General features: G+C 40.9%; 1 protein-coding gene across 2 annotated transcripts; it reads right to left on the reverse strand.

Moving 5' to 3' along the window:
• Nucleotides 1–626: 626 nt before the first annotated feature.
• Nucleotides 627–25,643, reverse strand: si:ch211-266o15.1 (zinc finger MYM-type protein 4). 2 transcript variants are annotated; one of them, XM_038729679.1, is made up of 29 exons: nucleotides 25,437–25,643; nucleotides 22,936–23,524; nucleotides 20,115–20,167; nucleotides 19,886–20,035; nucleotides 19,525–19,588; nucleotides 18,207–18,403; nucleotides 17,966–18,090; nucleotides 16,934–17,168; nucleotides 16,566–16,781; nucleotides 16,232–16,382; nucleotides 15,967–16,082; nucleotides 15,498–15,842; nucleotides 15,239–15,389; nucleotides 14,914–15,089; nucleotides 14,592–14,769; nucleotides 13,498–13,611; nucleotides 13,237–13,280; nucleotides 12,879–13,017; nucleotides 6,799–6,926; nucleotides 6,584–6,695; nucleotides 6,196–6,453; nucleotides 5,969–6,045; nucleotides 5,583–5,712; nucleotides 5,310–5,461; nucleotides 5,092–5,206; nucleotides 4,361–4,618; nucleotides 3,982–4,093; nucleotides 3,774–3,842; nucleotides 627–3,526 (listed from the first exon to the last, which is right to left on the reverse strand). In XM_038729679.1, the coding sequence occupies exons 1-29, from the start codon at nucleotides 25,461–25,463 to the stop codon at nucleotides 3,379–3,381; spliced, it is 4,629 nt and encodes a 1,542-aa protein (XP_038585607.1). In that variant the 5' UTR covers nucleotides 25,464–25,643; the 3' UTR covers nucleotides 627–3,378. The 2 variants fall into 2 exon arrangements, with proteins under 2 accessions (XP_038585607.1, XP_038585605.1); XM_038729677.1 differs by lacking the exon at nucleotides 25,437–25,643 and adding an exon at nucleotides 25,075–25,395.
• Between the last annotated feature and the right edge of the window lie 910 nt (nucleotides 25,644–26,553).

Genomic DNA, 26,553 nt, shown 5'->3' on the forward strand with positions numbered 1-26,553 from the left:
TCACGGGGTTATTTTTTATTTTATACTCTTGATGTGTGGACTCCTTCATTAAAATAGCTGTGACAATGATAATTTCCCCTATATTTTGATTATTTATTCAATAGAGATGAAAACTCTCCTACCTCTAAAGACACATTTACATTTATGTCTCTTATTTTACTTTATGGCGGTGATGGAAAGGATGAATGAAAAATATAACTTTCATCTGACTCAAAATCCATACATATTGATATTTAAACCACATTCAACTTCGGCAACTTACACAATCATCACCTTGAGCTGAGACTGTTGTGACAGTTTTTATGGTACATGCAGTTACATACATGTATTATCAGTAGTGTCCAGCAGTGTGGTGTGTGTTTCTCTGAAACCACACTGGAAGTAGCTGGTTACCAGTTCAATCAATGGAGAATGGAAGGCCAGGCAAGAATAGGACGTTAACATAATAAAGAAGAATCTATTAATAATTATAATATAATAATAAATAATAGGTTGATTTTCCCTGATTATAGCCTTAAATGATACATATTCTTGTGAATTATAATTCTGAAATTAACACCAAAATAAGACCAAAGTGAGAGAATCCCAGAGATAAGCTGATCTTGAACACAGTCAAACACACACTCACAAAAAGAACTTTTTATGAATCGGTGTTTCAAACCTGCAAAAACTCTCAACTTCACATTTCATTTCAATCATGCTTTCGTTATAAATGCTTTGCCTTCAAGTCATCAAGGAGAGAAATGAATGAGATGAATTTTTAATACCTAATGGCAGTACAGCATTTTGTGCATGACAATAAAACATCTTACTGTCTTTGGGCCTTTTCTTTCTTAACAATCTTCAGATGGGTGTGATAATGTTTATACTAGCAGTGATACTATGCAGACAGTAATATTTCCTTTGCACCAGCAGCAGCATCAGAACTCTCTGGATAATGCTAATGGCTATAATCAGTCTGCACTGTGACTGTGTAATGAAGAAGAAGAAGAAGAAGGAGGATCCTCAGATTTGGGCTGGTCTGATATGTAGTGCTTAAAGTCATTTACACTGTAACACAGATGTGATAGAAAACATGAACATGAAGGAAAAGTAAAGGCCCGTAGGCCTCCATGGCAAAAAATGATAACAGCTGAAAAAATAAAATATATGCAAGTTGCAATGAACACATTACTACAGTGTGAGGGCAATGCACGAGCTCCCTGACTGCCCCACACTGTGCTATGGTTAGTAGAGTCATTATTAACACAAAACAAAAGAACAAATGGTACTGTTTTCATTAAATCTCAACTTAGCAACACGTGTATTACACATTTCATTTTTTGGTCAACAAGCAGAATTCGGAACCACTCACAAATGGAGGATATTTTTTTGTATTAAAAAAAATCCTAATCATGTTTCACAATCCTATAAAATGGCAGTCGTTGATGTAAAAAGGGCATGTATGCATTACTGTTCTGTACAGTATGTCCAGATGTTTGGGAAGTTTAAAACCTATTTCAAAAGTGATGTACTGTGGCTAAGCATTAGATTTTAAGGATTTATCACAGCAACCCTATAGACCAACCGTGTTTTCCATATTGTGTCTGTTTTCAGTCACCTGGACTGTATGGATCTATATGCCAATTTAGGAAGAAGTTTCTATTCTTAATCAAAGGACTATTACATAATAAAAAGAACAAATAAAAACAAAACAGATTACCACTGCTGACACAGTGGTAAGTATCTTAGGCACATTGTCACCATATCATACATAAACCATACAGGAAATATCAAGAGTTAGGGTTAGGAAAAGTATTGTGCTAGTACTTTGAGTTGTCTGCTGCTCAGCAATTCCATTTTTTTCAAATTAGGGAAGGTGAGAGAGAAAAAAACTAAAAGAGTCAATAATGTCCCAAAGGAGAAGATAATGGCACTGTTAGCATGAGGAAAGGAAAAAGACACAGATACTGGAATACATACAAGGAAAGCATATAAGGAGCAGAGGTCCCATTGTAGTAATAATAACTTTAACACTTCGTTCATAAAAATGGTGAGGCTGTATTTCAAAGTATTCCAATATCAATCAAGGTGGTCTGTAAATGAAGCTCAGCTTCATGGTTTAGAGGTTCGTAGATTATATTCACTGCAGTAAGGTGGTTGTGGCTAATGAGCTTCTCTTCCACTTTACCTCCAGAGGGAGTAAGTGATGGTATATGAGCAAACCCCTATGGACATACAAGGTTACAGGGGGAGGGAGAAGGGAAAGTGGTTGGGAAGAAGGAAGTAAGGCCACACAGGATGAATATAAAAGGGGAACAACATAATATCACATAACTAGATAATAATAAAACAACAAAAGATGACAGGCACTGTGAGTCTCTGTTTTTACACACAGGACAACACTGATGTATAGTAACAAAACATTAAATCAAATATTGGCTTTTAATCAAATGCCAGATGTAAACCTGGCAATGTCATCCACCTCCAATGTGATGAATAGGATGTAGTTTGTTAAACTACAAATTTAATCTTTCATTTATCATAACTACACTGCATGTCTGTGGGAAATGCTTCACTTGAACTGAGTGATATTTTTACCAAGTTTTGCGCAGCTGTGCGAGAATACGCCACACTGTCTAATATTCCTGCTCACAATGTCATTGTTTTAGGTTTTGGTGAAATTTAAACGCATAAGATGTCTTAGGTTTCCATCCTTAAATACCAGTATTAGCCTTTAAAACTCCTATTATAAGTAAATACTCTCATATAACAATGTGCTGATGAAAAGAGGGGCAACAATGATAGAACAGCACATTTAAACCCCTTAAAGAACAGATCTGACAATGCCTGGTGGATGTAAACTCTTGTCATCTACACCAGCACCGACTGCTGTCGCATGCAGTTTGCTGCTCATACAAGTCTAACATCGCAGAAGTCTGTATCTGAAATCAAACGCACATCTGACAGGCAAGGCGTGGAACATTACCAGTAGGAAATAAACCTGCCACATGTGATAAATGAATGCATAAATATCACTCTGGTGTGACACCGATGAGAAAAGAGGACTGTGTTAACAACGTACACTTTAACACGCCCTTTTCATATTATCGTATTGTGAGTATCGTGTGTTTGTAAACTCATTAAGGGATGGCCACTGAGGAATGATACAATTATCCCACACAGGTTCTTTAAATGTCATGTGTCTCATGTGTGACAAAGCGACCTTTCACCGTGTCTCTCTTTGTTCTGTCTCCCCGTTTTAAAGATCTGTCAGCCTCAGTGTGATGACTGATGGGTGTGCGTACAGCTTTAATTGACTGTGAACTGTTCAGCATCAGAGAAGGTTTCTGTTGCGGAGAAGATCATAAGCAGGGTGTAAATAAGCAGAGCTCCATATCACTGTAAACTGTGATTATCAGCGGTGGCTGAGGACTGATGTTGGGCTGCTTCTTGTTCCTGGTGAACCTCCCTGACGGCCAAGATGCGCGTGAGCATGCTCTGTAGAGTGGCGCCCTCTAATGGTTGAGAAGTATACCAGTGGGAACTGTTGAGGTCAGAAATGGACATTTTCAAAAATAAAAAACTATTTCTTCTTGCAGTATTAACAGAAAGAGACACATTTGCATGCTATTGTACACAAATAGCACTTAAGGTAATACTTAAGTGCTATCTGGGTGAATCTACGACATGTCGGTAGGGTGGATAAGAAGTCCTGGTAATAAATGACACATTCACGCAAGAAAAACCTGGACACCACTGCGTTTCATTAATGTTAGAGGACTGAGTCTGACCTGTGTGTGTGCACATTCTGTTCAGGCTGGAGGTAAAACACGTCAGATGTTTTCTTCACAGACTCTGGGCTGTTAAGAGAGCAAGAGGTCAAACAGGATGATGCGTTTGTTCAGTTTTATTGGTTGTACAAAACAATTTTTTTGTATATGTGACGGTAAGTGCCGTCGTCTTCATATGTTAGGTTGCCTGTGTGTGTGTGTGTCTCACCATCTAGAGAGGTAGAACTCATAGAGTCTGACAGGACAGTGTAGAGGGTTGGTGACATTTTCAAGCATCTCCTTGTCTCCCTCCTCTTCTCCCTGCCTTTTTCTTAATCGCTCTAAAAACAAAAATAAGTACCACAACTCAGTTAGTCACTATTTCCAAACACATTATCCTTCTTTGGGACAGGGAGTCAATTTCAAAATCTTGTTTTGATGTTTAGAAATTGTTCTGGATTGAAGATATTCATACCTGATATTTTGTACTAAATAGGGTCACTTTGAAAATTGCTCAAGCTACTGCTTAATAAATGCACGGCTAGATAGAAAAACTGCTTTATTATTACGACTTTGAAAGATATGTGTTTTATTGGATTAACACCGACCTGTGTCCTCTCGGCGGGGCGTGGTAGCGCTGCTTCTCTGGAATCGAAGGTAGTGGACTTTGCCGGCTCTGCTGCAGGGTTTAGAGCATCTAGTGAAGTTGGTAAAGGAGAGGCTTTGGTGCTGCGCCAGGGTGGTGAAGTGGAAGTTCTTGGTGCAGAAGAAGAGCAGCGTGTTGAGCAACACTATTGGAGAGTAGGCCCCCAGCTGCTTACACTCCCACAGGTAGGACTCCATAACACGGGAGGACACAACACCACCTAGAGGATGAAAGAAGTGTTAAGTCTAAGTTGATATGGTGAAGCCTGTTAGCAAAGTGTTGCTATCAACATCAAGCACAAGCATTAGTGCTCATTTAGAGCCATCTTTTCACTTTGTGACTCTAAAGTCCAAGTGGTCTCCACCAATTCCTGAGGAAAAATATCTGGCTCTTTAGCTGCTAAACGCTCCACCGAGTTCACCAGCTAATTTATTAATTTATTAATTTAATAATATTAGCTGAGAGGAACTACATAGTTGGGTGATAATTCTCTGTCGGTTTGTCCTCTTTAACATTACATGTAGTTTTTGACCCATTGTTAATACAAAAATATTGATTACTGCACCTTGAAATTGTAGGTAATTGAATCGGCCATGTAAACGGTGCACTACCAAGAAAAACTTAAAAATAGAGGTGATTTCTTAATGTAAATACATTGAACGGCTACTGCAGACTTTATGTCAAAGATCATACCACTAGGTAGCAGTTTAGGTTTCCAGAGCCGCAGCATCCCAGTGATCTCTGTGGCAAACTGAGTGTACAGCTCGTCAGTAAAGATGTTCTCTATGCGGCCCTTCATGAACAGATACTGTCCAAATAGAGGGAGACAGAAAAGGGAGACTCAATAAGAAACAAAAGAATCAAGATGGAAACCAGTGACATTATATGTGTGTGTGTGTGTGTGTGTGTACCTGCTGTAGCCCCAGACAGAGGTAGAAGATGCTGTCTGGGCTGTAGGTTTCTCCATTGGGCCGTCTCACTTCTCTGATGAAGCGAGACAGAGCAAAGCTCAGTTCAGCAGAGTCACACTGAAGGATGTCTTCTTTAATATCCACTGGATTGACTACATGGGAAACCATAAAATACAATTAGTATCTAATTAAATAAGTTACAATAGAACCAATCAGTAGGTGAGAGGAGGGAATAAAACTGGCATAGTACAGAACTGAGAAATGAGGCCTTACGTTCTCTCGATTGTTTGTTTCGTTGTTGGACCCAGCTCTTCCAGGCTTTAACCCCATACAAGTGGTTCAGTTTGGAGGCGGCAGGAGTGACCACTGCACTGCGGTCCACTGAAACAGTTCGCCTTCGACCCTGGATGGACAGAAATGTGATGGATACCGGGTATTGTGGGAAATGGTAACATGGCTGAAAGGTTGATTTTCTGTGAGCTGTTTTTTTAAATACATGTAATTTTGAGTGTCATGACAGCGAGCTACCACCAACCATCGGTAGCAATCTGGGGTTCAGTACACTTAGACATCAAGACAGTAGGTGTGGTTTGAACCGCCAAGACTAAAATTTGATCGTAATTTACCCAAAGACTGCTGATCTATCACTGGAGTCATACCCGTTTCCGTCCAGAGAAAGCTTCTCTGGGTCGCTTCACCCCTCGCCGTAGAGAAGATGGCTTCTGATCCAACGGCTCTGCAAAAGCACACACAAAAGGCCTGTGAGTGAGAGTCAGTGTGTATATGTGTGATGTTCATTATTTTTTCCACTTCCATTCGGACTTTATCCTTGGCAAACCGATAATACTTTCTGGGTGCTGGCATTCTAATCTAAACGATGTCTCACCAGACGGGAAGTCAGTCTCCAAGTCCATCAGTGGAGAAGAGGGAGGTTGATGCTCTGCGCTGGTGGCAGGTGGGTGGCTTGTTGTCGCGATCCCCTCTGGCTGGGTATTAAGTGGGAGAGCAGTTGACTCTCTGCTCCTCTCTGAACTTACAGTAACCGGCAGCTCGGCTTGTACTGCTTTTTGAGTCTCCTCATCTTCACGGATTATGGGAGTGACCACCTCTGACTTCATGTCTCCACTGTAAGAGCTGCTCTGGTCTGCAGCAGACAAAAATAAACTAGCTCAGGTGAAATGTGGGTACTTGTATTGATTATGAGCAAAAATATCTTTGGCTTGATATGATTTAGATATACAGTATAAATATCTGGACAAAACGCCCTCACTCACTGAAAACAGGCCCATCTTTCTGTTTTTCTTCCTTCACAGCTAAAGGCTCTGATTGGACTGCTGCATCTTTCACGTCCTTGTTCTGTGGTGGTACGAACATGGGTACTGGAACCTGAAAGAAAAGAGTTACATTTCATTTGTTGCATGAAACACTCAAAAGTAGTCAGTCATCAGTCAATCTGAATTCATAGAATTTCAAATGTAATGGGACATACAGGCAAGAGCATCGGCATTGGAACAGGCGTGTGCTGGGAGTACATGTTCATAGGCACCGGAATGAAGACCGGTACCGGGACTGGCACCATTACCACCTTCACATTCTCCTCCCCTGCTGAGGCTGGAGCTGGAGGGAGGAGGACATGAGAGGAGGAGAGATCATGAAGAAGAGAGAGAGAGGGGGGATGGGGAAATAAGATAGATAAATAGGAAGTACAGTAAGACAGAAAGATTTTTTTTTACATAGTAGAATTGAAAATATTAATTTGCAAATGAAGATTTGAAAAGGAGAAAAGAAGAAAGATTAGACACATAAACAACAAAAATTTAAATAAAATAAACGAGAAATGAACAGAATAAAATAACCTAAAGAAACAAATTGTTAGAGACAAATCAATTATTGACAACTCAGTACAATAAAACATGGACATGCAGTCTCTGGGTCTTACTTAAATTAAATTATCACTTTTTAGGGAAAGGAATCTCAAAAATACATTAATAAAGCCGTTCAATGGTTCAGTGCATCTTCTGTCATCCTACTGACAGGTCCAAACAAAACAAGATTTTAAAAAGATCTACACATTATGTTCACCACTACGCTGTAAAAGTGATTTTCATTTACATTTTTAAAAATCCCAATAAATATGCAATGTTGTTAGAAAACACTCTAATGTGAGTGGTAATGTTAATGTCTCCAATTCTCCAAATCAAGAAAACATTTTCCCACGACCTATCTTTCCTCACACAGCACTTCAGTCCTCCATTAAATAAAGCTTCCTTTTAAATCTGTCAACAGGGTAACAACCACGTGTATCCCTGTTCTATACAGTGGCTTTAACAAAGGCAGATACAGCTTGATTTCATCAACATCTGCAGTATCATTTGTCACATATCTGGTCATTATTCAAAGTTTACACAGATATTATATTTAAGTGGAAACTGTCATGAGGGTTCCTGCGGTCATATTTTCCTGCTCTCACTTTGCCTTTAGTAATCCCTCATATTCTCTGATTGCAGTTTGCCGGTCACTTGACTGTCCTGAGGCAGGCAGCAGAGCTTTGTGCCTCTTGAAACACTGTAGTCTGTGGAAATCTGTTCTCACAGCTATTTGACCTTTATGAGCCCGCAGTGTCAGCCGTGGAATAATTTCTCCCTCACTAATCTCTAATTATGGTATTTATGTATTGGATTATTCTGTTGAGTTGCTCCTCTGTGACACAGCCGTTCTACATATCTGACTCTTCTGTTGTGCTTTCTTAGGACATACTTTTGGTCTTGGTGGAGTTTGTCTTGGATACAGCTTGATTACTGTGGAGGAAACTTTTGCAGAAAGTTTCACGTGTTGGTGCGGGCTAGTACTTTTACATTCAAATGGTACATGAGACTGTTTATTTTACATGACATTACACTTGATTCTGTACTCATTTATCATCAGACTGAGGGATACGGCAGGTAGATTATGAGAAATAAACACTCAAACAAAACTTTGCTCTCAAATTTATTGATTTTTTCTTCATTTAACGAAACACAAACCATCATTTTCAGGTGTTAATATATTTTACTAACATGATCCATGTCAATGTAAACATAGAAATAAGGAAAACTTAACAAAGACAATAGGTTGTAAAAAGTTCAGCAATGTCATATATGCCTGGAATACAACTCAAAATGTCAAGCCAAAGCTGCCTTGCTCTGACAGCAGCTGGATGAATAGAAGTCAACCATGGTTCAACATGACTGCATCAGTGGTGAGGTACAGCAAAGGGATTTCATCTTACACGTTTATCCATCACACATTCATAATAAACATTAAAATGTAGCGTAACAGTACCAATAAGTTAACTGAATGTCCAACAGAATGCTGTTTTCTTCACTTAGACATTTAAAAAAATTCAAGTGATTGCAGATTTGTGCCACGTGTACCTGATAGGTGCTTGTCATGTTACAGGTGGGGCACCACACCGGCAGCAGCTGGCTGGAAATTTCATGTTTAACAAAAGTTTCCTAGTTTCAGAGAACAAACCAAATGATCTTTACCAAAGATCATCCATTGGGTCCGACTGCCCTTCTAAGAGAACTACAAGAACTGGACCACAGAGAATTTAATAGTATGTTGCCCTACCCACAGAGGTTACATAGTTTATCTACACTGGGAGGAAAATCCTTTAGAAGTAGTTTTGCAAGGTAACCCAATAACAACTAATTTAATACTAATTCAGCTCTCAAGTATTTTATTCAAAGATGACACACATTTAGCAGCAGCAGTTGCCTAGATCCAGCTCCATGAGCCTGCATTTCCTTGTTAAGCACATTTTCAGGTAGATTTGAACATAAAACGGGTTTGCCCTGTTGTATTATAGCATCCGTTTAGGAGCTAATTAGGAGCTGGTTGGGAGAAGGCCTAAACAATGTGGTGTCTCCTTCATAAAAAAAACAACTGTGACACACATTTCTAATGTCTGCATCTGGCAAGCAGGTAGGCACACGTGAGCTTAATAAATGTAAGGATCAGGTTACATCAGGATGACTTGACTTTCAGCCTGAAACAAAGTGATATCACATCATGGGATGTGGGGGTAGTAAAAACATACTTGTGTGTGCCTTTAAGTACAAGAACTCACCAGAAATAGTGTGGCAGCACAGTCCATTTATACAACATACACAAATCAAGTGAACGAAACATTAGATTCATAGGTTTTGAGACACTTGAAAAACGTACCATGATTGGGATTAGCTTTAATGACATGTTAACGTATTGTGACACAGGTTCATTAATGAGGTAACACTTGTACTAACATGCTACAGTACAGTTTGTAGGTCAGTGAAGCACTTAAGGAAGTATCTCAACCTTGTCTAGACTGTTAGCCCATCAGTTACAGATTATGTAAATACCCCCCCCCACACACAAAATAAATAACCTTTATGGGACGAGGATACAGACAGCCATGAGAATCTGTTCTGCAGAATGGATCATAAATACTGCTCTCTTTAGTAAAAACAAAATTAAAGAAATACCCCTTTAGGTGCATCGTTTCACTGCACTAGCAGTTTGCAAATACACACTTGTGTAACTACTGTAAACTAATGGTTATTCTGCCTTTCACATCATTATGGTTTTCGGGTTTTAACTTTAACAAACAACCAAAAAAGGGAAGTTAAGGTCACTAAAGTAGTGTAGGTGTGAACACCAGCTGAACCTGTGGTCGTTAAATCTTTGTCCAGGGTAACGGTAGAAGACAACTTCTCATGGCAGCAGATCAGGAGGCTGTGGAGAGAAAAACTCGGGTGATACACTCGACCCTCTTAAGAAGTCAGTTGAACTTACTTTGAAAAGCACGTAAATGACAGCAGATCTTCAAACACAAAATAAGAATCCTTGAATAGTGGATCCTGAGTATAACAGAATTACATGTTTGTGTTATTCAGAAGGCTCACCTTGTGTTTCCAGTTCAGGAGCTGTTTTGTAGATCAGTCTGGTGTGGTAGAGTTCAAAACAGGGCACAGGACAGAGGCTGGGCTCTCCTGAACATGTCTTACAGTAATATGACGTTCGTATCCTCTGCGTCCCACTGTTCTGCTCACAAGCCTTCATTTCAGAGGGCTCCTCCTCTGTTCTCTCCCCATCATCATGTGCATTTACTCCCTTTGCCTCCTCCGCCTCTTCTTCTGTTTTCTTCTCTGGATCCTCATCCTCCTCCATCTTCTGCTTCTTCTTCTCCTGCTCTTCTTCCTCCACCCTTTTCCTCTTGTATTGTGAACAGACCTTGCAGTCAGAGTCAGTCTCCCTCTTGCCCAGGAAATGTCGTCCGCTTAGGCGTGCCGGCACGCCATTACACGGCAGAGTTTCTCCCAGAGGTTTCGGCGACGGCGCTGGAGACGTGGAGGCTTCAGCAGGCGGCTGGTCAGGTTGAGAGGAGCTATCTAGCAGAGCTGGTGCAATTATTGAAACAGCTAGTTGTAAACAACGAATAATTGAATGAGCCAAAAAAAAAAAAAAAAAAAAAAAAAAGAATGAATTAGATGGTGTGTAGGTTTGTTACAAACACTAGGGATGGGCATGAGTACTCGGTTTGGACACCAGTATCTGTTCAACATTTAGAGTAACCTGTTCCATATTACATTTTTGGATTTATCTACAGAGCCAGTGTCTACAAAGCCCAGGTCAGGAATATCATGGAGTCCTCCTGCCTTGCCTTGATGAATGCCTCACAGACCACCACAGCGAGATCTCATCCAGGAAAAGGGACTACAGGTCACTGGTGTGGCTGAGGACTCTGCTTTAAATGATTATGCCATCACAAAGCTGAGCCCTCGCAGAACAGATGCTACAAAAGTCAGTCTTATATATATATTCCTGAGTAGCTGCAGATCAGTGATTGGCTCTCTCTGAATTAAGTTCTTGGCTTAAACTCTTATCTGCAAAGGCACACGAGAAAAAAACAAAAACATAGAAACCGATGATAAACTATTTGCACATTTAGCACAAGGAGAAAGCAGCGAAGACAGATAACAGGCAATCTCTCATCACTACATCTGCTATCAGTGTTACGAGGACAGAGAAGATTAGCCAGCGCATCACAGAAGTGGTGACTGGAGATTTGCTCCCGTTAAGCTTCATAGAAGGAGGAGGCTTCTGCGAGCTGATGGCATTTGTTGAGTGTCTGTGCAGTGCAGAAAACTAGGCTAACCATAACTCCTACACACATTTTCACTTGGGCGTTCATTTCGGACCCTTTTTGTACATTTTACTCTAGAATAATTTAATATGAGTACTCAAATACAGAAATGACTTAAAATGCCCATCCCTAACAAACACCCTACAAATTGACAACAGCCATGGCCTGAAGGACAATGGTGCTACTAAAACTGGTGTTAATGCTGTGGGGGTTAGCACTGACAGATGTATAACTCATACCAATTATTCTGTAGTGAAACAGCATACAAAACACTCTCCATTAGTCTTGACAATGTTTCTCTTGCCAGAAAAGTCTGATATTTACTATTTTATAGAAGATCAATATTAGCCCACTAAAGAATAACAATTCTCAAACACGCTCAATATTATATTCCACAGGACACCAAGTTAAAAGTTGTTTTTGCTTTGGAGACAATTCAACTTTTTTATCTTATCAGATCTTCCGATGTGTGTCACAGGAAAATATTAAAATATAGCAGCTGCTTCGTAGTGAAACCTCTACTAGAATGAGCTGTTTAGTTTGATCAGCAAACACAAAATGTTTTGGAGAGATATTGTTTTTTTTTTCCTTTAACCACCCAACCAGCAGGACTGAAGATTGAAGAACGTAGAACATTGTATGTAATTGGTTTAAAATGCTACATTTCAAATGTCTGTATGAACCCCCCCCCCCCCTTTTTTTTTTTTTTTTTTTTTTTTTTGGTTTTCCTCTGTGGAAAAGTTGTATCTGTACCTGCTACCGGGTACTTTTTTTTTCACCTCTGTCGGGGTTTCAAGTGAGCTGAGGCGATAGTATAATGTGACGTTAAAACACAGCAGACCACTGATTAGAGAATCGTCAATCATCACTGCATCATTATTGTGCGTACCTGACAGAGGCCAGCAACCGTAGGCAAAGTTTTATATTTCACAATTTTCATTACTATTTCATCAGTAAATCCACTTCTGAGAAGCTTTGAGGTGAGAAATCAACTGTGTAGATTTCGAATATTGATAGTTTTACGAAAAGTGATGGCGGATTAAAAATGTGCTTGAACATTTTCAGAGTTGAGGAAGCTCGCGCCAATTCACAGGAGGGCTATGTGAGGCCGGCCGGCTGCCCTCACATAGCCCTCAGGTCCCACAGTCACACAGACCGCTGCAGCCAGCGCAGCAGAGACTCCAGCAAAAACACAGCTGTAGGGTTTTCATACCGCTTAACTGTCTTTACATTCTGAGTAATGTTGAGTTGTGTGTGGCATTGCTATGATGACCAGCTACATTGAGGGGTACTATCTGCAATGGAAAACAGAGGATGGCGGGCCAAAACCAAGTCGAGTCGGGTTGAGGTGAGCTGCTACCAGTAATGGAAAAGCAACTATCCAAAGTGTTTTTTGTAGTTACCTGCTGATTCAGTGGAAGGTGTGGGCAGCTGGCACATGGTCTCTTGGTCCATAGTGAAGGGCCGACATAAAACTGACTTGTTCTTCATTTGACGTCGACGGGACACAGGCACTCGCATGGCATCAGTCTGAGTACTGGCCTGGGCAGCCACATTAAAAATAAAACAGCAAAAATAAAGAAACACGGTCTGCTCTAGTTCTTAATCATAAATAGGCTGCAGTGGATTGCATCTTATTTCTGACCAGATGTTAAATCAGTGCTTGGGTACTGATTTTGGTACTATTCTAACAGTTTAACATTTCTGACCTACAGTTGTATGTAAGGTCAAACCTCAAACAAACAGAAACAGATTACATACATGGTCTAGGTTCTTGCCGTCAACATTGGAAGTGGGAAGTGCTCCTACAAAAGAGAAATAATAATAATATAGCAGCACTGGATTAAACTCACATCAAACTTACATATCACATATATGTAAACAATTAACTAATAGAACCTTAATCGTGCATACGTTCTTTCTCCAACTCTAACTAGAAACAGTTGAGTTTGTAGTTAAGACGTTTGAGCTCAAAAATGCAGAGACGCACTTTGTAAACACCAGGGCTGTGTATGAACTAACCAGTCAGAGCAGTATCTGCTGACACACTGGGCTGAGTGGCAGAGCCACTGGCCAGGGACACCACATCAGCTATGACAGGATTCATCTTTGAGGAGTGGTGGGGCTGGGTTGGAGCTGGATGAAGAGAGAAACATAGAAACGTTACAACAGTTTTGGTATTTTAAAATTTAAGATTTTTGTTTTTCTTCTTTTTCTCTGCGCTCTTCTCTGAGAAAAGACGGCTGTGGCTCAGGAGGTAGAGTGGGTTGCCCGTTAATCGGAAGGTCAGCGGTTCAATCCCCGGCTCTTCGAGGCTGCATGTCGAATTGTCCTTGGGCAAAATACTGAACCCCGAATTGCCCTTGGTGGCTGTTCCAGAGTATGAGTGTGTAAGAATGTTAGTTTCTGTTTGAGCACTTCAACTTGGCGTGGTGTTTTAACTGCATTTTAAATTCAACATACAAAACAGTACGTGACCTGAAACAAGGTCTGTGCAAAACATCACGTCACAGCATGCCAAAAAATAGACCATCATTTCTTTTTCACACAGCTTGTCGTGGCTGAATACAAATGCAAAGGGCTCTGTAGTGCCCTTAAAAGTACAGCCCTTAAAGCTGTATATATGTAAAGTGAAAGTTAAGATGATCACAACATATCTACCGCCTGATGCGGTTTGATTAGGTAATTGAGATTCAGTGTCATATCTACCACCTGGTATGCTGCCTGCACTCCCTTACACAGAGTTTCATCACCCTTACTGCTCTGAAGTGGGCGGGTGATGTCGTGTACCTCTGTATATTAAATCAGGACTTAGCAATAAAAGGGCTGAACACACCAACACTGATAAAGCAGATATTTTACAGAAAAATTCAATTTCAGCCAAAGCAATCTCCTGTAACAGTGAAACCTGAAAAACAACTAAAACATGTTCTTGCAGCACAGTAAGTCACACACTGTCATGGGAACTAACCACATCTACTTTTCTCTTAGCTGGAACTTGAGAATAATACAATTAAAAGGTGTGTGTTATTTTTACTAGCACGAGCTTGTTGGCACTAAACCGCTCAATTACTCAACATCATACTGTATAACACTGATGTGACAACACAATTTACCATAAGGTGTTTGTGGGGCCGTTCCAGTACCGTTACTGCTGGTGTGTTGGTTCGTCTCAAAATGCAGGGAGCAGTACTGCAGCAGGCAAGGCAGGTTGCAGAAATTACGAACTGACCCCAAACACTGCAATTTCTCAGTCATGTAGCCCTGTTTCCTACAACTGTCACACCGACCCATCTAGACAGGTGGAGAAGAGGGAAGAGAAGACAGGTGGAGAGAGAAGATGAGGAAAGACATAAACAAAAGATATTTTTAAGAGACATAACGACAGTACACAGAAAAAGACACTCTCCTTGGTTCAACGGCATACAATCTTCTTACCCCATAGTAGAGTACTGTGTACTGGGACATGCAGTGGGGTCTACAGAACTCCTCCATCCTGCCTCCGTAGTGGCTGTGCAGCATTTTCTGGCCGATGCCGGAGCAGTAGGTGCAGGGACGCCAGGGGTGATCCTTGTTACGAGACGCCAGGTCATGTTTGAAGAGCAGCTTACAGCCTAGAACATAGGATGGGTGGGGTATTATGTTATTTAAATTAAGGTGCTACATTTGAGCCCAAAAATAATAAATAATTAAATTAGGCAGATATACCTGAAAACAATACATGGGAGAGGATAAAAGAAAAGCCATTTCTATGCTAACTCACTTTCACTGCAGAAGACCAGGTCCTGTTGGTTGTAGCTGATGGTGTCAAAGAGCACTTTCTCCTGTTTACAGCACTCACACAGAGCCAGGACATTCTTTTGGGTTTTATACTGCTCACAGCATGTTGTACTGCAGAACATGGAAATACGACCCTACAGGCAAAAATGACCATTAGTATTATCATTACCATGATGAGTGTTACACTTGACAGGTATTTGCGCTAAATATCTGTTTATTGAGTTGTTATGCGGGCTCCTTACTTGGTGACTGAAGAGCACTGGCTTGATGTCAAAGTGTTTGCTGCACTGATGGCAGGTCAGTTTGGAGGTGTCGCTAGGCCCACCCTCCGCTGGTTTCAGGGGCTGAACAGCAAGTGCTCTGGCCTGGGCTTGCCCCGGGACAGATGGCGAGGGCACCAACGGGGGCACTGAGGTATGACTGGGATGGTGGCCCGGGTAGGGGACTGAAGATGGGTAGTCCTGAGGGATGGGAGGGACTGAGCTGGCTCCAGCAGACGGCCCCGGTTTGGGGGCGTCTCTGAGGGAGGGGTCCCTGAGAGAAGAGGTTCCATTGAGCAGGTCTGGCTGAGAGGTCTGCCCGGACTTCTGTAAGACAGGGAGGGAAAACAACAGTAATTTCAAATCTACAAGAAGAAAAGGTTTAGACCAACACATGCTTCATCAAGAACTTTTATTAAAAACAAACAAACAAAAAAACTGGTGCCTCTACCCGGTATATAGAAACACAGTCATAGGAGCAGAAGTTACGAATGGTGCCGTCCACCATGGCCAGATGATACTGAGGAACAGCTGACACCTTGCAAAGGCAGCAGGGGAATGCAGCACCTATGGGAAAAGGATTATATTGTTAAAACTGTTAGTATGTGCGCATACATTCATGTGTGTTAATAAATAATGATTAATAAATCATTCAAGCATTCGTGCATTTATATGTATACCCTTGCATATTTGTGTGTCTCTGCGGTGTGTCCTACCGGTGAGAGTGTGTCGGGGTGGTCGACTCTGTTCCACACAAGCAGGTGTACAATAAAGCTGAACTTTGCCCTTTTGGTCTCGTTCCATGATGGTGGAGGACACTATCGCTATTTTGTGACAGTAGGCGCACTCAACTGTCTTCCTGCAGGTCTGTACAAATAAACACATTTAGTGTTTAGGAGGTTTACATTTGTTACATATGAATATGTGGGGTGCTGTGTAAGATTTATTTGTTCAATGTCTAGATGCTGAATGTAAAAAAACAAACAAAAAAGGAACTTCTTATCGCTTTTTGAAGCCACTAATATGCATATGAACAAAAACAACGTATACCTGTTTGTAGGTGCCAATACAGGTAGGACCACAGAAGTTGAGCGGCGATCTTTCAATTGTGAGCGTCTGACAGGAGCCTGAGCTGCTGTTACAGTAAAGCCCACAGCCTTCACAGCAGTTCATGGCTAAGTGCCGCATCTTTCGCCACGTAACAAAACAAGCATCACTGCAGAGTCTGTGCAGACGACCTTGATGGGTGACCTCATGCTCAATCAGCTGTAGAGAGGATCACAGTCAAATACAAGGAAAAGAACGAGAATTAAACTTTAGAGTAAATCCTGACTTGGAATTTGACACAATACTGTTGACTTTGCTCATGAGGCATATTGACCGAACTTTACTGTAAAAGCTAGCCTTGTGTGTCTTACCCTATTAGAGACTCTGCAGACACTGCAAATGGGTTTATCGGGCTGTCGCTCAGCTGGTTTCTCAGGCGGCTTCTCAGGCTTCCTCTCCACCCGTTTGTCAGCCCATTTATCAGGAACCTTCTCAACAGGTTTCTTCTTGTGTCTGAAGACAGACAGACAGAACTGGCCACAAAAGTGCACGTAGTTGTTCTCCTCTCCTGGAATCGTGATCATGTCCCTGGGCTGAAGAATCTCCCTGCATAGACAATAGGCAACAGCGCCTCCAAGTTTATTACCTGGACATAATGTAAGAAGTCAGTTTGAAATTGCCATGTGGACAACAGTAATTATTAAAATTAAAATTAATTATTAATAAGATAATAATTTGTAGATTATTATTAATATGAACGTTTCACATTAATTAAACGATGCATGAGCGCCATATTTGGAGCTTATATTACCAAACCCAGACATCATTATAGAAAAACGACAACATGTACAGAGAGAAATAATGACAAAAAAAAAAAAAAAAAACACCACACAACCCACAAGTTTATATGTTTTTGAAAACAGGATTCAAGATTCTGACATGCAGGCCACTGAATAGACTACAAGAGTAGAATAGTCTGAAATGATACAAACCAAATGCAATGATCCACAAAAGGCATTTTATTAAAAACTGACAACAAAAGCTTTTGGCTAGAGGGTTTGTTCGAGTATTTCATGTGGTAAACGAATACACCTTTTATATGCCAATCGGTAAATGGACCGCACTTAAATAATGCTTTTCTACCTTAACTGACAAAGCGCTTTCCAGTTTGCCTCTCATTCACACACACTCACAGAACGATGGCGGTAGAGCTCTTGATTAACTTGAGTTTCAGTGTCTTGCTCACACTTTGACATGTGGACAGGAAGAGCCAGGGATTGACCAGCCAACCCCACAACTAGTGGACGATCTTCTCCTGAGACACAGCCGCCACTTGAAAAGCTGCCAGCTTGTGCCAGCTAAATAAAACCATTATCTAAATGGAAGTGGAAACAACGATGTACCTGTTGCACTGGGAACAGGATCGGTTCTTGTTGGCCGGAGGCAGGTGGCCAGTCAGACACACTGTGGAGCAGAAGAGCTGTGTCGAACCTTTTCTTTGGAATGCTGTTTGGCCTTTTAGCAGAACCTACAACCATTTACAGAATCACGACACATAAAAACACAAGAAAAAAAAAAAGCTACGTCACTCCCCAAAGTCCTGACACAATAAACATTTCTGCTAATTTAATGTCCCAACAGTACCTTAGAGCAGCCACTGCAGCGAACACTACCAGGCATGGGGGGCTGAGGTGGGCGTGGAGGTACTGGTGCCAGAGCTGGTAGTGAACTTGGGATAGGAGCAGGTGGTCTTACAGGGAGGGAAGCCATGGCTTGTAGGACAGTGCCTCTACCTGGGATCAAAATGGCTGCCGGAGGAGGTGCTGGGACTGCTGCTGGCACTTGAGTGGATAAGAGGGGAAAGGTTGGTAAAGCCAATAAATATGTTTTGATCACTTTCAATAACCAACATGCATGGAAATTATTTTGCAGTTTTATAACGCTGGCTACAGGTGCATCTGAGAGAGACTCACAGCAGTCTGCAGCCACTAAGACTGTACTTGCTAGTTGATGGAAAAATTATTAATAACTATTAACTATAATTTATTAAATTAACTACACTTTTGTATTGCTTTTCATCATAAAGTCCAACTGAAATTAATTTAATAATATTTTTGTCTGCATACATAATCTTCTCTGTAAATCGCTACACAGATGCAGACCTCATTTCAAAACAGCCAATCAAATCTTGCATAAAGAAGCAACATCAGTGTTCCATCATTGGCAGAGCAAACGGTCACTCTGGGGCAGACAGCAGCCTGCTACACAACACAACAAACTCACATTAACTTCACTGCTCAAGTCTTCTAATCTGATTTACAAACATGAACACTTGTCTTGTTCATCACCTTAGCTTGTTGAACCAAACATTCACGGCCAGGCCGTCCTCATAATTAAATAGTTGTTCTTAAAGTGTTCTGCCTGGCTATAAAAAAAACAAACAAAAAAACTAATTTGCTGTCCAGACTGTTTGCAGGCTCAGTTGCCGCACATTAAACAGCATGTAAACTCACCTGCAAATTTCACTTGGGTTAGATACTTGTGTGGCCCTTACTCTTCTACACAAAAACAACACACTGTCGGCCCATGACATGTAGTTTGTTTATCTTGTCCCCTAAAGTGTTACACTGGCTAGCTGCTCTCAATCAAACACAGGCACTGACATGCCCTCTCCAGCTGGCGGAGATGAAAATGACTTTTTATGTTTACTTTTAATAATAAAAACTTTGTAACACCACACTTACAAAAACATACAAATACAAAAACATTAATAAAAGCCATTTCAGTTGGACGTTAAGTTGAAAAACAAGTTATGGGCATGTGAAGTCTTATTTCTGATTTGATGCCACAAAAATACAAAGTATGCTTTGTCCCTAGGACACAGTACAACCACTACAAAATGCCAGCTCTGATCTAAAAATAAGAGGAAAACAAGTGAAAATGAACAAATAAATAAACTCACTGGTAGGGGGTGCAAAGGTGTTCCCTCCACCTACAGAGTAGACAGAGCTGATCCTTAGCTCTTCCTGAAATGAGCATACATTAGAAAATCAGTTTAAGTGGTTAATAATGCCTTCCTTACCCTTGCAGGGAGTACTGTTGTAAGTTGGATTGATTCATTATTGGTTTAAAGATAGCATGTCTAATGTCTGTATGCGTAAAAATTGTTTTAATTTATCAACAAACAGCACAGAGTATGGGCTTTCAGCAGCTTCAATCCAAATATCTAATTTTCCTGGGAATCCTCTTATTATTCAATATAAATAATTACAAATCTAAACCTTGTACTGAACATAAACAACACTTTCTCTCTCCACATTTACCTCCTGATGCTCCAGCTCCTCTTTGATCTGTCTGATGGAGCTCTGAGGCAGTAAAGCAGCGTCGTAGCCCTCATCAATGGGCTCATCTTTAATATTGATGGTAGGAGACATCTGGGGATTACTGTCCTCCATTGGAGCCGCCTCTGACCTCTGAAATAATAAGTATTCAAAATTACCCACTGAAGGTTCAAGAACTTGAAGTTATTAGACAATCTCTCCAGATCCCTACCTCTCCCTGCTGACTGTCTTCTGTCTCCTCTGTCTGGTTCAGGACGCCTCCATCTGACAAAGTAGAAAAGAAAAGGTGCACACTTAATCCACGAGTTTACAACTACACATGCTCTGCACATGCTCTGGCCAGGCAGCCATAAATGCCAGGAAATAATAGACAATGAACACACTGTTGCAAACAGTTCCAGGGCACACTGGAAATTGTTTTTCAAAGAATTGTACACTGTCTTTTATTTCTGTAGAAAAACAGTCCTAACTAATTTAGCTCACATTTTGTTGAATGTTGAAAGCTGTACAATTCCTCATGAAAAACATCCCCACAGCATGATGCTGCCACCACCACCATGCTTCACTGTAGGGATGGTATTGGCCAGGTGATGAGCGGTGCCTGGCTTCCTCCAGACATGGTGCTTGCCATTCAGGCCAAAGAGTTCAATCTTTGTTTCATCAGACCAGAGAGTTTTGTTTCTCATGGTCTGACAGTCCTTCAGGTGCTTTTTTTATGAGGAGCGGCTTCCGTCTGGCCACTCTCCCTGATCGCTCATGCTGGGTGGCCAGCTCCAGGAATAGGCCACTGTGCTCATTGGGACCCTCAATGATGCAGACATTTTTCTGTACGCTTCCCCAGATCTGTACCTCAATACCACCCTGTCTCAGAGGTTACCAGACAACTGACCCTGTGCTTAGCCACGCCCTGAATACACAGCTGGCCAATCACAGCGCAGTATAGGACTCTCTCTAACTGAGGTCCGTCACTTTCATGGCTGCGCTCCATTGACTCTAATGCAAAAAGAGTCATTTTCTAGCTTTTTTGCCTTATTTTTCACTGGTCTTGGGGCATTTGTAATAATTACGGTCGCTACGCAGAGAGGTTGAAAGGAGAAATACGATTTATTCTCTTTCCAAAACCTAAAATAAAACCAGAAAAATGTCAGCTGTGGATTGTTCCTAATGTAATGTTAGTTAGCTAATGCTAGCTACTGAATGTAATGTAATGTAATAAAGCCCTACTGTTCTGCTTTTTAATGATTGTAATAATGAATAGAGAAATACCAGAACACTGTTGATCATTCATATGGATGTGTTTTGTCTCAATCGTCAGGGGATGTGGTGGTTCACTTGTACTGTGTGATCGGTAGGCTTTAGCTTCTGTCTTTCATTTTTTTCATGTCCGTTTGAGTCACTCTGACAGCCTAAAAAGCACCTTCAGAATGTATAATGCAACTGCAAAACTGTGTGCTTCATTCTGAAATCGCTTTTGCCAAAACATTTTACAATATTTCTCCAGGGAGTGAAGTAATAGACAGTGGCAGCGCTGACAGTTTGTTGGACAGCAACAGTAACTAAGGGGGCGGGGCTTAGCGAAGGGTCAATTCCTCAACTGTGGGACCTTATATAGACAGGTGTGTGCCTTTCCAAATCATGTCCAACCAACTGAATTTACCACAGGGGATTCCATAAAAAATATATATAATACTAGGCACATTTGAAAAAGAGTCGTCAAAATCAAAGCATCAGAGGCAGAGATATCTTGACTTTCAGAGTCATGTATAGTCAAACCCCCAAAATACCCAACACTTCCCATAATGCAACTCAACAGTGTAATTTGTTCGACCTTCCCTGCTTAGTAAATGCCCATTTCTTTGAAACATCCCATACCCATTTGGTATATAGGCGTTCTGTGAAAAACGTGTAGTCCCCAAGCCCAAATAACCCTGATGACTAGGGATGGGGATCGTTAATTAGGGATCCAAGCAGGGAAGCTGCTGGAGCCCTATTGTTTTTTGTTCTGATTCTTCTTCTTTCTTTTTTCTACAGAAAAAAACTGCTAAACTCACCAAAATTGGCACGTAGGTTGCAAATTCCACCCACTACTCAGGCAAAAAAAAAAAAAGGCACTCATAGACCTCATGGTGGCGCTATAACAATCAACTTTACGTTTTTGCTATTATCTCAAAAACAGCTTCATTTAAAGTCAAACTTCTTTCATCATTTTAATCTCTGGAATAATCTGCATCTTTGTTCCAATGGTCTTCTACTCTAAAAATGTCAAATTATGTGACTTTTAATCACTTTTCTCAAAAGAATTTTGATATGTCAATCTGTTTTTTTCCCATACATTTTTACTTTTGTGTATTTACGTACAATTTTACATAAATCAAAATAGGCTTAAGATATTGTAACCAAACTTGACAAGTCTCGCTGAGCAGTCCTGGGATATTCTTCCACTCTTGCTATAACTATAACAAAATAATTAACAACACACCCAAAACCAGCAGAATGATGTTTGATTTTTCTCAGAATTTTCTAACCAACATCCTGACTGTTGTCACCATTTTAAGTTCAAACTGACAAAACTATCCAGGTCTGGCACATGTGACATCACTACCTCAACTTGTGAGAAGGTGTGTAGAAACAGCCTCTCACCAGTAGCTCAGTCAGTAAGTCACCTAATCTGGAGATCTGAAGTCCCAGGGTTCAAATCCCCAGCTGAACAAGTCAGACTTGCTCACAATAAGTGTTGTTCAGATAATAGTGAATCTAAGGCAGTCTATGCTACAGTCAGACAGCTTTCAATTTAGCTGGTTTGTAACATTTGGTTAATGCCAAGCTAACATTAGCTGCGCTTGTATAAAACAACAACTTGATGTGTAAAATTGGTAGTGTGCCCCTTTAATGAGCCCAAAAACCAATTGTCCGGGTGTGTCAGGGTCCTATGAAGATGCTGTGATACAATACACTGTACACTTGCAATACAGCATTGATGATCAATCTTGTCCATTAAATTTGTCTAAATTCTCATATGTATGCAGCTTTACCTCGGCTGTTGTCAGGTGTGTGGTCCTGGGAGGAGTGGGAGGTGTTAGCAGACCCACTGCTCCCTTCTCTCTCTTGCTCGTCCTCGTCCTCTCTGGGCTGACAAGCAAAGGGATCACCTGGAGTTACGCTGTTCCCCACTTCTGGTTGGCTTCCTTTTCGGTTTGCCTTATCCACATTAAGATTCTCCAGGGTGCCCATCGGCAGAGCAAAGTGCCAGTCTTCATCATCTTCTTCTGCCCCAAATGAAGGCAAGCCATCCAGTGCATCATCAAATGCTGCCCCACCACTTCCTCCTCCTCCCCCTTTGTTGGTTCCCATGGTAAACGAGGTTTCTCGGTCAGAGGAAGGGGAGGAAATGCGAGGAAATGATGGCTCTCCCATCCCCTCATCCATCTTGTCTTCTTGTCTGCTGCCGTTGCTATCCTCTTCTTCTACTGGTTGCTGTTCCCCTTGTCCTGAAGTTTCATCTACTTCCTTAGTCTCGTCCTGTCCTCCGCTCTTGGACGAGATGGCAGAGCCCCTGGAGGAGTCAGCAAAGTCCCCAAGCCCCATGACTTCATCAAATACTCTGGACAGGTGCTCCTCATGCTGTGGGGGAGAAAAAGGTTTGTTGAAAAGGGATTTCAAGGGGCAAATTCATGTTGATAATTCAGAGAACAATCCAATTTAATCCTCTATTCCTTACTGTCAAACTTAATAAGTGCTTAAAATCTCACAATGTCAAGAGGAACACAATTTTAATTACTGTGAAACTTAACCCTAACTATAAATGTCTTCACACTCAGATTTTCAATGATCCCATATAGGATCCAGTTTACAGTTCTGCCCCCGCATATATATAACCTTGTAACATCACTTAAATTGAATAGCCTTTATATACCTTTATCTTTTTATTGTTTAACTTGGCATAGCAAGAAAAACACAGGCAGAACTAATAACACAAATGATGGCTGTTATCCATTAAAAGCCATGCCAATGCAACTATACCAGGCCCCTGTAGATGGGTCACCTGCGTCCACAGGAATGCAGCCACAGTTAATGTCATTAAACACAGATGTGCTCTTGCTTTTATGTCAAAATACCTGCCACAAAATATGGCTACTTCACACATTGCAGGTCTGTCTTCATCCACTATAGACATTACAGTTCTAAATGGATCTACCCAGCATGTTGCCCTACTGTACTGTAAACAGTCTGCTTCCAGCAACAAACACATTTTCAATACAAGTAACTAAAAGGCCAACTTTCCCAAAGACCTAATAACACTAATACCAAGTAGTACCAAGCACAACGATCACCAAAGTCTACTGTAAGTAGGCAGTGTATTTGAAGTTGGTAAGATATGGAGGATAACGTATAGGTTTAGCTCGTTGTGTTGTCACACGTTCTGCTGTTAAGAGCTTACATCTTAGTGTTTGGGTTAACATGAAGAACAGCAGTCCTCACAAACGCATAAAATAACATCCTATCCTCACAGTATATAACGTCCTCATGTCAAAGTTTTTAGGAGATAACATTACGAGATTTGATGTTATCAACGACTTATAAATTAGAATAGCCAATGTAACAGGCCTCGTGCTGTCCGACCAGTTGTTTGGAGTGGGCGTCCCATTAACTCCATTTCAATTCGGCGTTTTGGCATATTTGTAAACTTGTACAGACACACAAACACCAATCATTAAGACACTGCAGTAACGCTAGTTGCTGGAGTCTTCGAGTTGACACAACATTTAATGGACTCGCATGGACACTTAACTTCAATCAAATCGCCACTTTTTATTGTTCGCAGCAGCCCTCTGTATGTAAGGGCTTTGTGGGACCAGCAGTCAACTGCAACACACACTGTGAGGTGGATTAAATTAGGCGGTTATGGATCACAATAAGACCCGCGTCGTATTGTGTTGAATGTGTTCGTTTGCTGCTTATCAAATTGTCAGGCTGTTAAAAGGAGTCGGCGTAACGGCATGCATCAGAGATGAATAGCAGCAAGCTACAGGGCTGTAAGCTAAGCTAGCTAACGTTAGCTAAATATGCTCATCTCGACCGGAAGCTAGCCCTCAAAAAAAATAGATCAGCTAATCAATTTAGCTTGCCGTCTGATTGTTGCTATAGTCATATTGCATGTATCTAATTCTTACCTTCAATCGTTTAAGTCTAAATTCCTCCGAATCCGCCATGTTTTAATTAGGCTGGAGACGCCGCGGTTCCAAACACCCACCCACCTCTGAGGGTTATAGGTTATGAATGCAAGCAGCTAACGTTAATTACCAACTGAAAAGATGCTGCTGTAAACCATGCTGTAGACTTAAGAAACAAGCTAACCGGCTAACACTTGGCAACTTAGGTTGTAACAACTGTGTGCAAGAGGCAACCCCTAATGTTTCCACATATTCCCTTTTAAGATAAACAATTGTAGATATAAATCGCCCATTTAATATAACGTTAAAGACGTCCACGATGACGAAGAAAAAATACTTTGGCGGGGAAGATATAGCATTACCGTATTTTGTGTATGATTTTTCTCCATCTTTTGACGTACACCTGACACTGTAGGTAACGTTAGTTGGTTATGATGAAAACGTTAACTGGCTCCAGTTGATAATTGTGTTGTACAAGCGTAGTCTGCTGTTGTAAATTTGTAATGGCATTTGTTTTTGTAGTCCTCAAATGTACACAGACACAGGCATACCCCGCTTTTTCAAATGGAATTTCCGGAAAGAAATACACTGTGCTAACCTTATATTCGGGTCAATACGGTAATCCCAGCACGGCAGGATCGTGAAACACTGCTTTTGTGGCTGAAGATAAATGACAGCCAGTGACTTGTTGTTTATGGTTGCACTGTGATTTACACGGCTTGACGCAGAGCAAATTAAATGCATATCCTCCATTTTCTTTTTCCCACAATATAACTGGTTTGAATTAATACCATACTTTAACTGACAGGACAAAACTAAACAGTATAAGAATGGCCTTTCAATATAGAATATTATTCAGGTTTTTCTGCAAATGTGATTTGTTTGTGCGGCTATCATCAGCTGAAACATCATTACAGTCTGTGGCCATTCAAGGGAGGCATAGTATATCTCTGACTGTATGTCAGAGACAGTCTGAATGCAAAGTTTTGTAAAATACAACCTGCAAAGTGTCATAGCCCATATATTGTATGCCAAAACACAGACCTAATACTTCCATTTTGAAGGTAAATGCAATTTGGTTGTTCAGATGATTGCAGTGGACCAGATATAGTTTTGGACATCATTTTAATTGCAGAGAATTAGAAAAGGCCTGCACTTATGTACATTCATTTATTCTTTGTCAGTCAGCCTTAGTTGGTCTTAGTTCTGTGGACTATTAGAACATATTGCATAAGGTGCAATTAAGAAAAAGGTCAAGACGACAATGAAAGAAGACATTGTCCTGTAATTTGCCCTCAGTTCCACTATTCTACATCCTTTATCTATTTAATCCATTAATATTAAATCAAAATCAGGGCTGAGACCAGTAGGGTCAGAGCTCCCGTCCAGCAGAGGGCGAGCTTAACAAATGTATGGCTGTACCGTAAAACTGACGGTATCTGCGCAAAATACAATCTTACACGAGAGGAGGGAGGTCTA

Source organism: Micropterus salmoides, unplaced genomic scaffold (genome assembly GCF_014851395.1).
Source record: "Micropterus salmoides isolate LMB-PRFRI ecotype aquatic unplaced genomic scaffold, ASM1485139v1 Ms_hic_scaffold_19, whole genome shotgun sequence".
Classification (NCBI taxonomy): Eukaryota; Metazoa; Chordata; class Actinopteri; order Centrarchiformes; family Centrarchidae; genus Micropterus; species Micropterus salmoides.

Excerpts from the sequence above, each read along its gene's own strand:
- si:ch211-266o15.1 (XM_038729677.1), bottom strand. The coding sequence starts at position 25,113 with ATGGCGGATTCGGAGGAATTTAGACTTAAACGATTGAAG. Across the intron at positions 14,770-14,913 it reads ACACAGTACTCTACTATGGG|ATGGGTCGGTGTGACAGTTG; the intron begins GTAAGAAGATTG and ends CCACCTGTCTAG. Across the intron at positions 4,619-5,091 it reads ACCTAAACTGCTACCTAGTG|GTGGTGTTGTGTCCTCCCGT; the intron begins GTATGATCTTTG and ends TTCATCCTCTAG.